We start from the raw sequence: 15,262 nt of genomic DNA on the forward strand, positions 1-15,262 counted from the left end.
AATGACAAAATCACATGTTCTGTCACATATGCAAATCCTAACTTTTAATGTTTACATGAATGTAAAGTTTTGAGAGTTCTATAAACTATGGAACTTGATAGGCAGCCCTAAAAGCGGAACAAGAGTGATAATGAGAAAATGGAAGTAAAGGCAAAAGGTCACATGTGATAGAAAAATTGATGGAAGCCTATTAGGAGTGGAACAAAGGAAAACCCAAAATTGTTTCTGTCTAAAGGAAATACATAAACACAGAGATAGATGCTCACAGCCAACCATTTGATTGAGCACTGGGTCCTCAATGGAGAAGCTAGAGAAAGGACCAAAGGACCTTAAGATGTTTGTAGCCACATAGGAGGAACAACAATATGAACGAACCAGTACCCCCAGAGCTCTCAGGGACTAAACCACCTACCAAACAGTACACATGGAAGGGCCCATGGCTCTAGCCACATATGTAGCAGAGGATGGTCATGTTGGACCAGAGGAGAGACCCTTGGTCTTGTGAAGGCTCGATGCCCTAGTGTAGGGGAATGCCAGGACAGAGAATCAGGAATGGGTAGGTTGCTGAACCGGGCAAGTGGGGATGATATGGGGGGTTTTGGAGGGGAAACCAAAAAAGGGGATAAAATTTGAAATGTAAATAAAGAAAATATCCAACAAAAAATGTTTTTAAAGTAAATACAGGGAAAAGAGTGGAGGAGAGACTGAAGGAAAGGCCATCCAGAGATTGCCCCACTGGAGACTCATCCCACATGCAGACACAAAATCCAGACACTATTGCTGATGCCAAGAAGTGCTTTCGGACAGGAGCCTGATATAGCTGTCTCCTGAGAGGCTCTGCCAGATCCTGACAGTACAGATGCAGATGCTATCAGCCATCATCAGACTGAGCACAGGGACTCCAATGGAAGAGTTAGAGGAAGGACTGAAGGAGGCAAAGGGGCCTTATCTGTCATCAATGGGAGGGGAGACCCTTGATCCTGTGAAGGTTTGATGCTTCAGTGTAGAGGAATGCTCAGGCAGTGAGGTGGGTGGGTGGGGGAGCACCCTCCTAAAAGCAGGGTAAGGGGGATGGGATGGGGATTTGTAGAGGGGAAACCAGAAAAAGGGATAACATTTGAAATGCAAAAAATAAAATAGAATATCCAATAAAAAATGAAAAAAAGAGAAAATGGAGAAGAGAAGGAAATAAAACACACACACAAAAGAAACTCAATTGCTCTGATTTTGAAAGACAGGGCAGAGCTCATTGGTGGAGATGTCAGAGCAAGCTGTGTAAATGTCTTGTGCAACTGCCTGAATTTCACAGCAGATGATGTCATCACAACTGTCCTATAAATTGAGCAAAGCTTCAGGTGCACCTAGGCAACTTATCTGCACCAAGACCCAAGACAACAGGAATGGCTGTCTCAGTTGTTCGCCTGATGGTTGTCCTGGGACTAAGTGCCCTAATCCTGACCTGCCGGGCAGGTAAGTGTTTCTGATCTCAGCATAGAAACTTGGCCATAGTTAGTTGCAATGGGTGGAAGCTGTGACTGATCCAGAACACTATAGGGGAGGGGCACTTGGCACCAAAGAAAGATCACTGGGCTGGGTGTTGGAAGCACATCTAATACAGAAAGCAGTTTTATTAAGCCTAATTTTTGTTGTATCCTCCATCCTCAGTTAAGTGTTGATATTTGAAAAGAATCCTTTTTATATTCTTAAATGATAAGGTGACACTATTTCATTATTTTACATTATTTGAGAAATGTCTGTGGGTGTTTTGATGATTAAAACTAATAATTTTCAATGATGATGGAGATCATTAAAGGAAATGCAAATTAAGGCACAATATTCAATACCTGTAGATGTCAAACAAACAAAGAAACAGTCTCACAAATTTATCATAAAAATTAAAGGGACAACAGTTTAGAATAGTGCCTGGTTAATAATAATCAGCAAAGAATATTAAACACTATTATTATCATCTCTGATAATTTTTTAAAGTTTGAAGACAGACTTAGTAACATTTTAAAAAAAATCACCCTAGGTTGTTTGTATATCTCACAGCTTCTTGGACATGGAAAAATATGTAATTCTATTTGAATTACCAGTATGGATATCTGGTATGTGGTAGCATTCAGACACATGGCTACGAGGGGACTTAAGGTATTAAGAAGGCCCACAGTATTAGAAAAACCTAAAGTGATAAGAGAAGGTACGTGGTTAATGTAGAGATAGAAGAAAATGAAAAGTTACACCTTCTGAGAAGTTCAGACAATCTAGTAGACCAAGCTGCTGAGCTGCAAAGTAGTAAGCTACTGTGCTGGGGGCGGGGCAGAACTCTGCGGGGAGGAGATATAGTATCTCATTAAGGTGATAATTATTATACCTAAGCATGGCTTAAGGTGAGCTTGCCTTGCTCCTTTGTGAGGGGTGGTACCTTAGCCCAGGTGATTAACTTAGCACAAGTGGAATGTTAGACCTTCACCCAGCCTGATATCTATTCTCTTCACCAAAAGCTGTCTTACATTCATGGGCCTTTATTCCTTTATTGCTACATTGCTACATTCCAACTAAGCTTAAAATCATTTCAGGACCATATCAGGTATCAGAGACACCCCTCCCCCACAACACCTCTGGAATCTTTGGTCTCTGGGAAATACAAGGTTGCTAAGTGATCCAAATACATTTCTTACTTTTACTGGAGAAAGACTTGAGTATGCCCAGGGTTTTGTTTTATTTATTTATTTTTATCACTCTAACACGCTTAACCAATTTTTACTTGTGTTCTCATTATTCATCCTTCATAAGAAGTCAGTCTTATGGAAGTATGGCAATGATCAATCTGGCTTCTTATAGTGAAAGAGCATGTGGGGCATGGCAGTTGGGGTGCTAGTTCAGTGGGTCTATCAGAAAGATCCTAAACAGGCATTGATAATTTCATAAAAGCTATGTTTAGGGAGGAAAGGAAGTCCTTGACTATTGCCTTGAAGCAGATGTGAAAGAGAAGTAAAGGAGAGATATTAGCAAGCTCTAGACAAATAATTAGGAAAAGCCAAAACAGCAGGTACTTTAAAAATATCCAAATCAAAGCCTTGATTTCATGATTTTCATTTGAACACGACAATGGTCACATCTGTCTTGGCTGCAAGGAGAGAGTGCAGTGCCACAGTGAACCAATATCCTGATGTCCTTCATCTTGAGTAGCAATTTTCTTACTAAGACAAAAGCATGAGTGAGAAATGGCTGTCTAAGAAACATTTTATATACACTTGAGCTTAACATCAATGACTATGATTTGGTAGATAATTAACCAACTTACATCTTAGTCTTTGGCTGCAATCTCCTGTCAGGTATTTAAGACCATGCCAGTTTCCCAAATTCATCATTTTCATTTTGTAATCAAGGCCAGTTGAAGTTCTGGACCTCGGTGGTCTGTTGGGAGCCAGAGAAACTCCTGTCCTGGCTCATTTGGCTTTCCTTGTACCATTTGTCTCATCTTCTGAGAAAACATCAAAGGCCTTGCTTGACCATGGCTTCACTTGGAGGCACTAAGGCAGGTTTTACTTCCGTGTTGATCCTCCTGCTGTAGACAGTGGTTATATCACATTCAGTTTTGTCTCCAAGGCCTCTCTGAACAACAGGACACATGACTCTTCAGAACTTCAGGACATGTCCACAGATGTCCTCTGGGAACTAGTTGACCTTGGAAGTCATGTTGCAAAGTATTGTCACTTTATGTCACTTCTGTCCACATTATTAGAGGCCTCTACATTATGTAGTTAAATGCTCAGAAGTTCAGTTACACCAGCTTGGTATTTTTAGCTACTGTTTGATGATTAAATAAAACTTGACCCCCCCAAATAAAATTAATATAAACTTTCATTAAACACATACATTTTTCTTTTAAGGCATTATTTGTAACTAATACCAAAATACAGATTATTAAGAGAGCCCCATTGATTTAAATGGAAGTTAGATATCAATGTATTGAAATTTGGTGTGTGTGTGTGTGTGTGTGTATTTTAAGTCTTATCCTTTCCATACCTGATATAATTTACCCAGACCTCAATAACTTCCTTAATCTTTCTGGTTTTCTTTCCCATTCTAAAATCATGCACACTCTTAATAGGCTCTCATAATAATCTTGGTAAATGAACATCTCATTATTCATTGTCCTTGGCTTTTGTATATTAGTATACTAAGCTTGTGGAGGTCAAGTGGTACAGGCAGAAGTGAAAGTGTGAAATCTAAGTTCCTAAGTTCTTCCCACTGCAACTAAGTACATGTTTCTTTTGTGTCCCAAGAGGCACCCAGGACTGAGAGCACATTCAGTATTCTCATTTATCAATTCAACACTTTGTCTGCAAAAGACTGAATTCTTTACTTGTCCAGGGTATTGCAGAAAACAGGAAGTGAAACCACTTTGCAACAGGCCCCTTCACATGTAAGCTAGCAGGACTCACAGCTCCAGATCACCTGTATGAAACCTAGATGAACAATCCAGAAGAATTACAGCACAGGGGCACATGGGGATGTCTGTGTTGACTCTGCTTCTAAAGTTATCAACACAGTGATGTGAAGGGCAGGATTTATATTCCAAAGACAATTCTCTGTTCACGTTATAACCTCTAAAACTAGTTAAATAAGTACAGTTTTAAGTGTTAATTTCCTTGTCTATAAGGGAGCTAGAGAGATGGCTTAGTGGTTAAGAGCACTGTCTGCTCTCCCAGATTTCCTGAGTTCAATCCCCAGTGTGATCTATATCTAATTTCCTCTTCTAGCATGTAGGTGTGCATGCAGATAGGGGATGTATATAATGCTATAAATAAATAAGTAAATAAATAAATAAATAAATAAATAAATCTTTAAAAAATAACATAACTATGTTACCAGATAAAATGAGTATGCTTGTATAATCACTTTGTACAATGTAGAATTCTATGTATTTCTTGTATTTGCTCAGAATTTTATAATTACATTCAGTTAAGAAAGTCAGCTGAATACTAAATTTAACTAAAACCTACTCGTCATTATATTTTAAAAGAGAAAATATTTCATTATGGACATTATGAGTTAAGATTTCTGTGTACTCAAATAGCATTTTATATTTTCATAATATTCTAAAATATTAAAGGAAAATGAAGTTACTATAGTTGTGTTGCTGTTATTAATAATAACACTAATAATACCATAGATAAATTGCTGTTAATTTATTCTGGGCCCGATTCTCTTAGAGGTGGTACATATACTATGGTTATATGTCTATATACACATGAATATAAGAGCAATATGTATAATACTTTTCATCCTTACATCATCCCAGTGAAGAAACTAAAAGACAGTGGTTAAAGTGTAATTTGTAAAAATGCATGACTATTATTTTGCAAAAGAAAAATAAGACTGTAGACCCTTAAACCATGTTGCACAACACACACTAATGCTGATGCATATGCATTTGGCCCAAAGACTGAGACTAGTCCCAGGCTTTCCATACTCTAAGCTCTGGCTCCTTGGGTGTTGAAACCTACTAATTAGTATTACATTAAGAGTGAGTAAAACTATTATTGTATTGTAAGGGAGGGGCTCTGTTTTCTGTAGGGTGTTTTTGCTTTACACATAGCTGGTAACCTCAGAGAACCATTCTATGGAGGTAATGCAATATAACATGAAGACCATGTCTCCTGGAGTTAGATGGAATTCATACACTAGCTCAGTCACTTTTTTCTAAGTGATTTTATGTTTACTGTGTAATTTCCCAGAGCATCTCAGTTCTCCTCTGGAAACTGTGGTCCCATATTGGAGGAGGATAAGGATAGAGGTCTGGGAGGATATACTAACACAGCACTGCAAGGCAGACACTACCCAAAAGGAATCTGTCACTTCTTCTCAAAGTGAAAATAAAAAGTGCCACTCTGGGCACTTTGGTCACAGACCACTCTGTGAGAATCACCATCTTTATTTTAAGTCTTAAGTGAAAAGACTCTGGATATACTTCACTCCAAAAGAAACAAAACCAAAGCAAAATATGTCCTAAATGAAAAAGTCAACTACTAGATGCATTCATAGTTAATTATTGTCTCTTATAAGCCTCAGAATAAGCAGTCTGTCAGATATTTCAGTGTATCATAGTAAATTATAAATGCTTACAAAATCTAATGCCATTTTAACTAACAGTTTCTATTTTTCAGTATAACACAGATTCCATATTGTTCATTCATCATTTGCCAGCATGGGAAGAGGTTTGGCTACACACACTTCAACTGAGGCTACTGCTAAAGTGTTAAGGAGTTGGGACTTTATGAATCAAAACTTGTAGTGGGCATGCAGGATAGGTACAGAACACTGTTGTGTGTCTTACAAATTGTTTTTATACAGACAATGCTTAGATATTATAAACGACTAGAATGAGGAACAAGATAAATTTTACAGCTTTTAAACAAAAGAGATCACACCAATTAAATGGACTTTTCTAAAATTCATTTTTCTAGCTCTTGCAGTTGCTTCAGTTAAAAAAATTGAAACTGATTATCTCATAAATTTGTATTTTCAAATAAGCAATGAATTATTGTTAATGTAATCCCACCCTATATCATATGTATCAGTTTATCCTAAAAATAATTTGATATTTAACTAAGAATGAACAAGGCATCAAGTAATTTTAGTAGAGTCTGGCAATACTATAGTTCTGTTAATAAATGAAAAAGGAAAGGTCTTACCTCATCCTATTATCAAGATTCAGAGAGAAGGTAACACATTGTAGTTTAATACCACTCTTCAAGGCCTTTCCATCTTATGAAAATGACCACCATTAACATCCAAGGGACACACGTGCATCCTCCATTATGCCTGATGAAGGACTGGGTGAATGAGTCCTACAGCCATCCTTTGGGTTGCTGTTTTCTCTTGCTTTTGCACAGCCTTCAGGCCCCTAAACATTTCAGCTTCTCCATCCAATAAGCTAAAAATTGCATATCTTAAATCATTACCCAGGGAGAAAAATTGCACAGCATTTGTAAAACCATTGTTTATAAACCAAATAAATGATATAAGAATGACAAAAATATTTATCATTTATCTTCTGCTCTCTGTCATACAAAAGTACAAGTTGCACACTTTTCCTGCAAAGAGCACATTTTATCACAGAATACTGTAAAAATCTTGATTTTGATATCAGACAAAGATGGCATTTGATTATATTTCTATAACCTGGTAATTCTTTCTCTGAGAAGCAGCTTTGGCTGGACAGTGGTAGTGCACGCCTTTAATCCCAGCACTTGATAGGCAGAGGCAGGCAGATTTCTGAGTTCCAGGACAGCCTGGTCTACAGAGTGAGTTCCAGGACAGCCAGGGCTATACAGAGAAACCCTGTCTTGAAACAAACAAACAAACAAACAAGAAAAAAAGAAAAAAAACTGAGAAGCAGCTTTGAAATCTCTATTTTTTTATTTTCTATATTCTTTGTTTACATGCGGAATGCTCTCGCCTTTCCTGGTTCCCCCCCCCCCATCGGTCTCATAACCCTCTTCCCTTTACCCATTTCCCGATAAACCCCCTCCCTCCCCTCACCCCCCCTCACCGATTTCCCTGTCCTGGTACTCCCCTACAATGCTGGATCAACTCTTTTCAGAACCAGGGCCCTCTCTTTCCCTCTTCTTGGGTATCATTTGATATGCTGTGTCTTGACAATTCAGAGCTTCTGGGCTAATTAATATCCACTTATCAGTGAATGCATTCCATGTGTATTCTTTTGTGATTGGGTTACCTCACTTAGGATGATATTTTCCAGTTCCAACCTTTTGCCTAAAAATTTCATGAATTCATTGTTTTTAATTGCTGAGTAATATTCCATTGTGTAAATATATCACATTTTCTGTATCCATTCCACCATTGGGGGACATCTGGGTTCTTTCCAGCTTCTTGCTATTATAAATAAGGCTGCTATGAACATAGTGGAACATGTGTCCTTATTGCACGCAGGGGAATCCTTTGGGTATATGCCCAGGAGAAGTATAGCAGGGTCCTCCGGAAGTGTCATGTCCAGTTTTCTGCGGAACCGACAGACTGATTTCCAAAGTGGTTGTACCATCTTGCAATCCCACCAGCAGTGGAGGAGTGTTCCTCTTTCTCCACATCCTCGACAACACCTGCTGTCTCCTCAGTTTTTAACCTTAGCCATTCTGACTGGTGTGAGGTGAAATTTCAGGATTGCTTTGATTTGCATTTCCCTAATGATTAATGATGTTGAACATTTCTTAAGGTACTTCTCAGCCATCTGAGGTTCTTTGGGTGAAAATTCTTTGTTTAGCTCTGTACCCCATTTTTAATAGGGTTATTTGGTTCTCTGGGGTCTAACTTCTTGAATTCTTTGTATATATTGGATATTAGCCCTCTGTTGTATTTAGGGTTTGTGAAGATCCTTTCCTAATCTGTTGGTTGCCGTTTTGTCTTTTTGAGAGTGCCCTTTGCCTTATAGAAACTTTGTAATTTTATGAGGTCCCATTTGTCAATTCTTGATCATAGAGCATAAGCTATTGGTGTTCTGTTCAGGAACTTTTCCCCAGTGCCCATGTCCTCAAGGGTCTTCCCCAGTTTCTTTTCTATTATTTTCAGTGTGTCAGGTTTTATGCGGAGGTCTTTGATCCATTTGGAGTTGAGCTTAGTACAAGGAGACAAGGATGGATCAATTCGCATTCTTCTGCATGCTGACCTCCAGTTGAACCAGCACCATTTGTTGAAAGGGCTATCTTTTTTTCACTGGATGTTCTTTTCTTCAAGTTTAAATTGGCTTAGTTAATTTTCCTGCCTTTTAGAATTGTGCTGTTAAAGGAACAGATATATGTGAACTTTCTGTTAGAGACATGTGCTCAGGGAAACTACCCATGAAGATTTTATTTTCCTTATTTCCATTACCTTTGACACAGAAACCATATGGAAACACTAGTTGATATTACATTGAAAATCGATGTTTTCTGTATCTCAAGCCTGGCACTGACATTAACTATATTAGCTCTCTCCTTAACTGTAGACTAATTGTTGTAAAAAAGAGCATCTCTCCATCTGTGTCAGAGAAGCCTTTACTTATAACAGATATCAATTAACACAGAGACACCCTCTGACTTGTCAACATGCAGAGAACAAGACAGTAGAGTGTTCACTCCCAAACTGTACATTCATATCACATGATTGTTCCCCAAGTTTCAAGGATTTTCGTGGAAGAGGAGTTGGAAAGATTATAAAATCAAGAAGTGGTTTATACCATTGGAAAACATTGTTTTTCAGACATACCAGGAAAGATACACAGGAACTCACAAGGGGTGTGACAGCATGCACAAGATCTTCACAAGCCCTACAAAGTAAAATCTTAGCATAGAAAGAGGTAGCCTGACATTAGACCTAACACTGGCTGATGAACTCACAACATTTGATGTATCTGAGAAAAGTCAGTTTTATTTAACACCTCACTCTAATAGGCTGACCAGTACATATCCAAGTCCCAGAACTAGCCGATAAAGAGAAGCTGTTTGGAGATAAGAATTAAATGTGATACTGTTGTAAAGACTGGAAGATGTAACTAACAGCGTAACTTAGTACCAGGTGGAGAGTAAGGAGCTTAAGAGCTCCTCTGTGAGAAATAGATATTCCTTTTTTTTTGTTGCTAAGAATCACATCTGACATTCTTTTCTGTTTATCTTTTGTTTACAGATGACAACCCAAACGATAATGACAAACCAGATGAGAAATCAGACAACAAGCCCGATGACTCTAGTAAAAATCCAGAGCCAGGGTTCCCCAAATTCTTAAGCATGCTTGGATCGGAGATCATTGAAAATGCAGTGGACTTCATCCTTCGTTCCATGTCCAGGGGATCGTAAGCACTGAGATAAACCTTGCTTTGCCAGCTTTATTGTCAATAATGATTGCACTCCTGAAATCCAGTAAAATGGAACAAATGCATTCATTACTTTTTTTTTAAGTGCCCCTACTTTAATTTACCTGAATTTTTCTGGTTTGGGAGTGCTTCACTTATATCCTTATCCTAATGGTTTAAAATCTCAAGGCCATAATAAGAAAGCAGAAGTTTGCAGAACCAAAACCTGAAAGACAAGTTTTGGTCCTGATGATGAATGTTGTGAGTGCTGTGTTGGGTTTTGAGTTTGAGTAGCTCATAGAGGATAGATAAAATAACTGATAATCTCTTGTTAGATACAAGTTACAGAACTCTCAGGATCAGTGTGTAGGCCACTATGAAGGATGATCCAGCCCAGAGTCCTTCTCACATTCTCAGCCTGTTATCTAATACTTCTTGGATTTGAAGTAGCTTGGATTTCACATGACTTCTCCTTATTCTTAATACTTCTTTCACTCTTACCCAGAAATCTACTATTCTTTAATTTGTGTTTACATAGACACCCAAGCAGAGTTTGAGTAAACTCTGACTTATTATCTACTATCTTCAAGATACAGTGGAGAATTGTTTGAATTAGTCTTCCTACATTACATAGTATGTGCACCAAAAACCAAGGCAAAGGCTACAGATATTTTCAAAAGCTTTCTGAGTAATTCTGATATGAAAGCCACATATAACCAGGTGTTCAACTATATGGCTGAGCCCTAAAGTCCTATGAAGCCTGAAAATTATGTTCATATCTTATTTAAATACAGATTCTCATGTTTCCCTGGAGTAACCTTGACTTCTTATACTCAACAAACAATAAATGAAGATCCATTATAAAAGGGTAGTTGAGGCTCATCTAGTAATCTTTGATATGCTTAAATCAATAAATTTGGTTGTGTGGTATTTTGCATATGATTTTTCTCCACACATTGTTAAATATTAAAGACAATTTTATTTTATTATTACATTTCTTTTTTGTGGAAGATTTATTTGTGTCTGATGCCTTCTAGTGATTATTAACAGAAACACGAAGGATAGTAATAAGAAAACTAATAAATAAAACATCCAATGAATGCAAAATTTAAAGAAAATAGCTAATAATGTCACATAGAAAACATCAAAAAGCAAGGAGGCAGAGTATTACTCCTTTGTTCTCTTTCACTCAGGAAGTCCCCTTATGCAAAATGTAAAATATGCCATTGTATGTTTGCTATCTGTTTCATTTGGGAACTGTCAGGTCTAAACTCAGAAATGTTACATTCTTTTCTATACTTATCATATTCTGAGCTGATTCCTGTTTTGTGCTACTAGAGCTTTGGATGAAGTCAGACCTCAGTGTTGCTTTAGTGTTCCCTTGTAGCTGAAATGTCTACATATTGCTCATGGCCATGGCTTGGCCAGTAGCTTACCTCCAAGCTCCTTCTTGGAAAGCCATCCTATCATTGTCTTGTTACTATCCTCCCCTTCCTTACTCACTGTCCTCTGTCATTTTGCTTTGAGGTGGTATATTACTTACAGTATTATAAAATTGGCCTAAATAATGTAGTTTAATGAAAAAAGGAAACCAGATAAGTCTATCAAGTCAATTATAATATCATAACACTTTCCCATGATGTTAGACAATCAATAAATATCTTAGAGATTATACCTGAAGTCCATGTATTACAAATTGAATATGGAAACCTGATTAGTCTTTGCTTAAAGGCAAAATATTCCTTGTCCATGAGAATAAATCTAGATGAGGGTATAGTCAGGATGTAAAACATTGCAGAGTCTATTTGCAAAGGAAGACCATGGGTGCTGTTGAGGTGCAGCATGAGAGGAAGCTCCTAATAATGCATTGCTAGGATTTGATGATATGAAAAGTTGGCATGAAAAATGTTAAGAATTAGATATAGAGCATAAACTGCTTCTCAACACATCTTTAAGGTTAGACAGCATGAGCTCATGCAATGACAACTACAAATGACTAGCAAGATAAATTCTATGTTGAATAGTAAAGTAAACTTTCAGAGTAGGTGATGGGACTAATACTCAGCAAAATGTTTGTGGCCAATGTGAACTATATCATGGGTCTTGAATGACAGAGTGAGATTCAACTCAAAGATAATGGGAGAACTGTTGGTTAATTCTCAATGTGAAAAATATGCTTTATTTATCCCAATGTCAGATGCCTAAATAGGGTGTCAGGTATATAATATGTCCTATACACATATATCCTCTGAAGAAACTGAAGAAATGTGGTTTCTCTCTCCATTTTCTTTTAAAGTTTATTGGAGTAATGGAAACTGACTTTCCCATTGTTATAAAACCACATACATTCAAATACAAACAGCTGAACACACACAGACACACACACACACACAGACACACACACGTACTACGTACATACTACGTACATAGCAGAGTTCATCTCTAGAGCTGTTGGTGAAGGTCCATTCTTGATGTCCTTGTACTTTCTGTTACATCTACCATCCCGCCCACCAGAGAGCTAGACCTGAACCACAGGTCATGCTTGTAAGAAGCCTCAAAGTCTTCACCTGAGTTTTTTCTTCCTCTGACAACACTGTTTAGTCTAAAGTCCATAATTATTTATTTATTCATCAAAGCTATTCACTTCCTAAATTCCAATGTAGAAACAAGCTCCAGGAAGGAATTACAGACTCGAACAATTACAAAATCCGGGGTTTTGTTGGTTTCTTTATTTTTTCATTTTGTCTTTTTTTACAATTTGGAATTCTTAATACTTTGTATTGTTCATGCAAAACAACAGCTCTCAGCTTAAAGGGAATAAGATAGTTTATTCTTGAGCCATTTTGAGTGAGAACTATAAACTATTGTTAAAATCATGGGCCTTACTTCACTGTTATGTAGGAAAATCTGGAGAAGAAAATTATGCCTCAGTGATGATGAGCAGGCTTAGTTTTTAGCAGAGCAGCACAGGCCTACAACCCAGACTACTTGAGAGGCTGAGGCATGAGGATCACAAGTATGATGCTAGCTTCAGGAACACATGAGACTCCATTTCAAAAAATGATAAAAATTAAAAAAAATATTTAATAAAGTAAAGGAAAACTGAGACAATGTGCTAGGCATGGCCATACTTACATTCCTGAAAGTCGACCTAACTCTTGTTCTCTCTTCTCTTTTTCAAGAAGTTTTATGGAATTTGAAGGTGAAGGCGACCCTGTAAAGCAACCTTCAAAAGTGACCTCCTAAGGTGATTTTAACTTACATTTTACAAGTAAAATAGCATAGTAGACAAAGAAAACATGGGTTTGGATAATTGTACTCTTTGATTTTTGGGAACTCATGAATAAATATAACATCCCAGGAAACTCTTAAAGGAGGAAGCCAAGTATGGTGTGAGGATCAAAAGGTCTGGTCTGTGTTATAGTTCTCCTAGGAACCTGCTGTTGGGTTTCTGTACCTTTGACAAATAACTGATGTAATTAGGTTATAAAAAACAAATCATTGATTTCGTGTCTCAGTTTTCAAGGTTTCAATGCACTGCTGTCATTGCTTTGGGCCAATAGTGAGGCAGCGCAGAGGCTGGTGAACCCCTCAGTACAACAAAGCAGGGGCCTATGAACCACTCAGCTTATGTCCATGTAGAGAAAGAGGAACAAACTAGAATCCCATAATCATTGTCCAATCACATCTTCAAGGGCAAAGACTTTGCACCTGCCCCCACCCATTAATCGTTTTAACCATCCCAAATAGCACTAAGCAAGGAACCAAGTCTTTTACACCTAGACCTTTGGGAAAGCATCCCACAACCAAACTCTAGCTTGCTTTATACAAATCCACCTATAAAATAAGAGGGCAACACACACTTAAAATCTAAAGACCAGGCAATCATGCAGTTGGTCAGTAGCAATGGAAAGCATGGAATTGGATGAACTTAACACAGGTAAAAAGCACTGACAATATCTCTGCCACATATATTTCTTTTATAGTTTGACTACTCAAAGCACTCATTCTTTTCTTTTTACTCAATAATGTCCTGAGAAGTTACATTGAAATTTAAATCAAACATTTTAGTGATGAAAAAGTAATACCAGTATCTGACATGAAATAAGCTCCTGCTTCATTTAAAGTGCTGGATATATAACTAATTTATAGTCTCTGTGTCAAGTGGGTAAATGAATGCTTGGGAATGTTGTTGGTATGACTATATTAATCAGGAAGGAGGAAAAGACTAGGACTTGAACCTCATGCCAAGATTTTGTGTCCTACATCTAAGCCATATATCACTACTATAGAGCAGAGAATGACCTAGGAGGAAGCAGCTAAGAGTAATTATTAAGCCTTGATGCATGCGAAAATAAAACACTTCCCTCTTGATAAGCTGATGTCTTTTGTGTACACCTCCAGAGTCATGGCATTTCCCAATTCTCTTGCCACCTAGGCTGGGAAAGTTCCTTTTATCTGCTGGTTCCATTTCATAATTTGGGTGTGGCCAATGGGAGCTCAGAAAGCCATTCTTACATTACCCAGAACATAGATTACTCTTTCATGAGCTTTTAAAGATGGATATTAGGCTTGGGCATTGTAATCAAGATGTATCCAAGACACATAATCCTGCCTTGCTCACAAAGCCAGATAAGCTTCTAAAAGCACTGGCTTGTATGTTCATGTTTCCACCTTCTCCTCAGAGAAAAAGCTTCCCTCTAGTTTCAAATCATTCAGGTGGCTACTCCACACTTGTAATCATTTGTGGCAATATCCTGAATCTTTTCAGGACCAAGCTGGACTTTGGTGTAGGAGGAATAAAGTAGATGAGGCAACAAGAGGAGTTAAAGGTCATGATGGTATAAGTTGAACTTGTATCTTGGATACCTGCTGTCAGTGCCTCCATCAACTGGTAGCCCTGCCCCCTTAAGTCTCATTTATTTGTTTTGAATTTGAAACAATAGAAAGAAGTCATAGTTCCTAAGTATAATGGGGCATTTCTTTCTGTGGCTATACACAAGAAAAATGGTGTGAACAGAGAGATATGTGAGTGAACTCTAGATGCTCTCATGATCCAGGAGGAATGATTCAATGTGGAGTTATAAATAAATAAATAAATAAATAAATAAATAAATAAATAAATAAATAATGAGTTTTGATAAGGTACATAGATTTAAATGACCACAACATTTTGTACCATTCATTGACTATTCTTGCACATTTCTTTAACGAGTGTTTAAGCCATACCCGTCATGTGTTCACCATTACTGTCATTAGGAAGCTCATCATCACTGAGCTCAGTGTACCTTGAGAACACGCAAGTAAATGATAGGTACTTATGAGAGGGCTTGGGGAAGGCCTTGGGAAAAAGCAACAAGGATCCCCTGGGGCAGGAGTGATGGGCACAATGAAGTCTTTACAAAG

The 15,262-nt window shown here is 37.7% G+C and overlaps 1 protein-coding gene across 1 annotated transcript; it reads left to right on the forward strand.

Annotated features, from left to right (window-relative positions):
- The first annotated feature begins 1,400 nt into the window (after positions 1 to 1,400).
- C13H5orf46 (chromosome 13 C5orf46 homolog) lies at positions 1,401 to 13,102 on the forward strand. Its single transcript, XM_052201473.1, has 3 exons — positions 1,401 to 1,470; positions 9,691 to 9,856; positions 13,039 to 13,102. The coding sequence occupies exons 1-3, from the start codon at positions 1,401 to 1,403 to the stop codon at positions 13,100 to 13,102; spliced, it is 300 nt and encodes a 99-aa protein (XP_052057433.1).
- Positions 13,103 to 15,262: the final 2,160 nt, after the last annotated feature.

The sequence above is a fragment of the Apodemus sylvaticus genome, chromosome 13 (genome assembly GCF_947179515.1).
Source record: "Apodemus sylvaticus chromosome 13, mApoSyl1.1, whole genome shotgun sequence".
Lineage (NCBI taxonomy): Eukaryota > Metazoa > Chordata > Mammalia > Rodentia > Muridae > Apodemus > Apodemus sylvaticus.

Excerpts from the sequence above, each read along its gene's own strand:
- C13H5orf46 (XM_052201473.1), top strand. The coding sequence starts at position 1,401 with ATGGCTGTCTCAGTTGTTCGCCTGATGGTTGTCCTGGGACTAAGTGCC. Across the intron at positions 1,471-9,690 it reads AATCCTGACCTGCCGGGCAG|ATGACAACCCAAACGATAAT; the intron begins GTAAGTGTTTCT and ends TTTTGTTTACAG. Across the intron at positions 9,857-13,038 it reads CGTTCCATGTCCAGGGGATC|AAGTTTTATGGAATTTGAAG; the intron begins GTAAGCACTGAG and ends CTCTTTTTCAAG.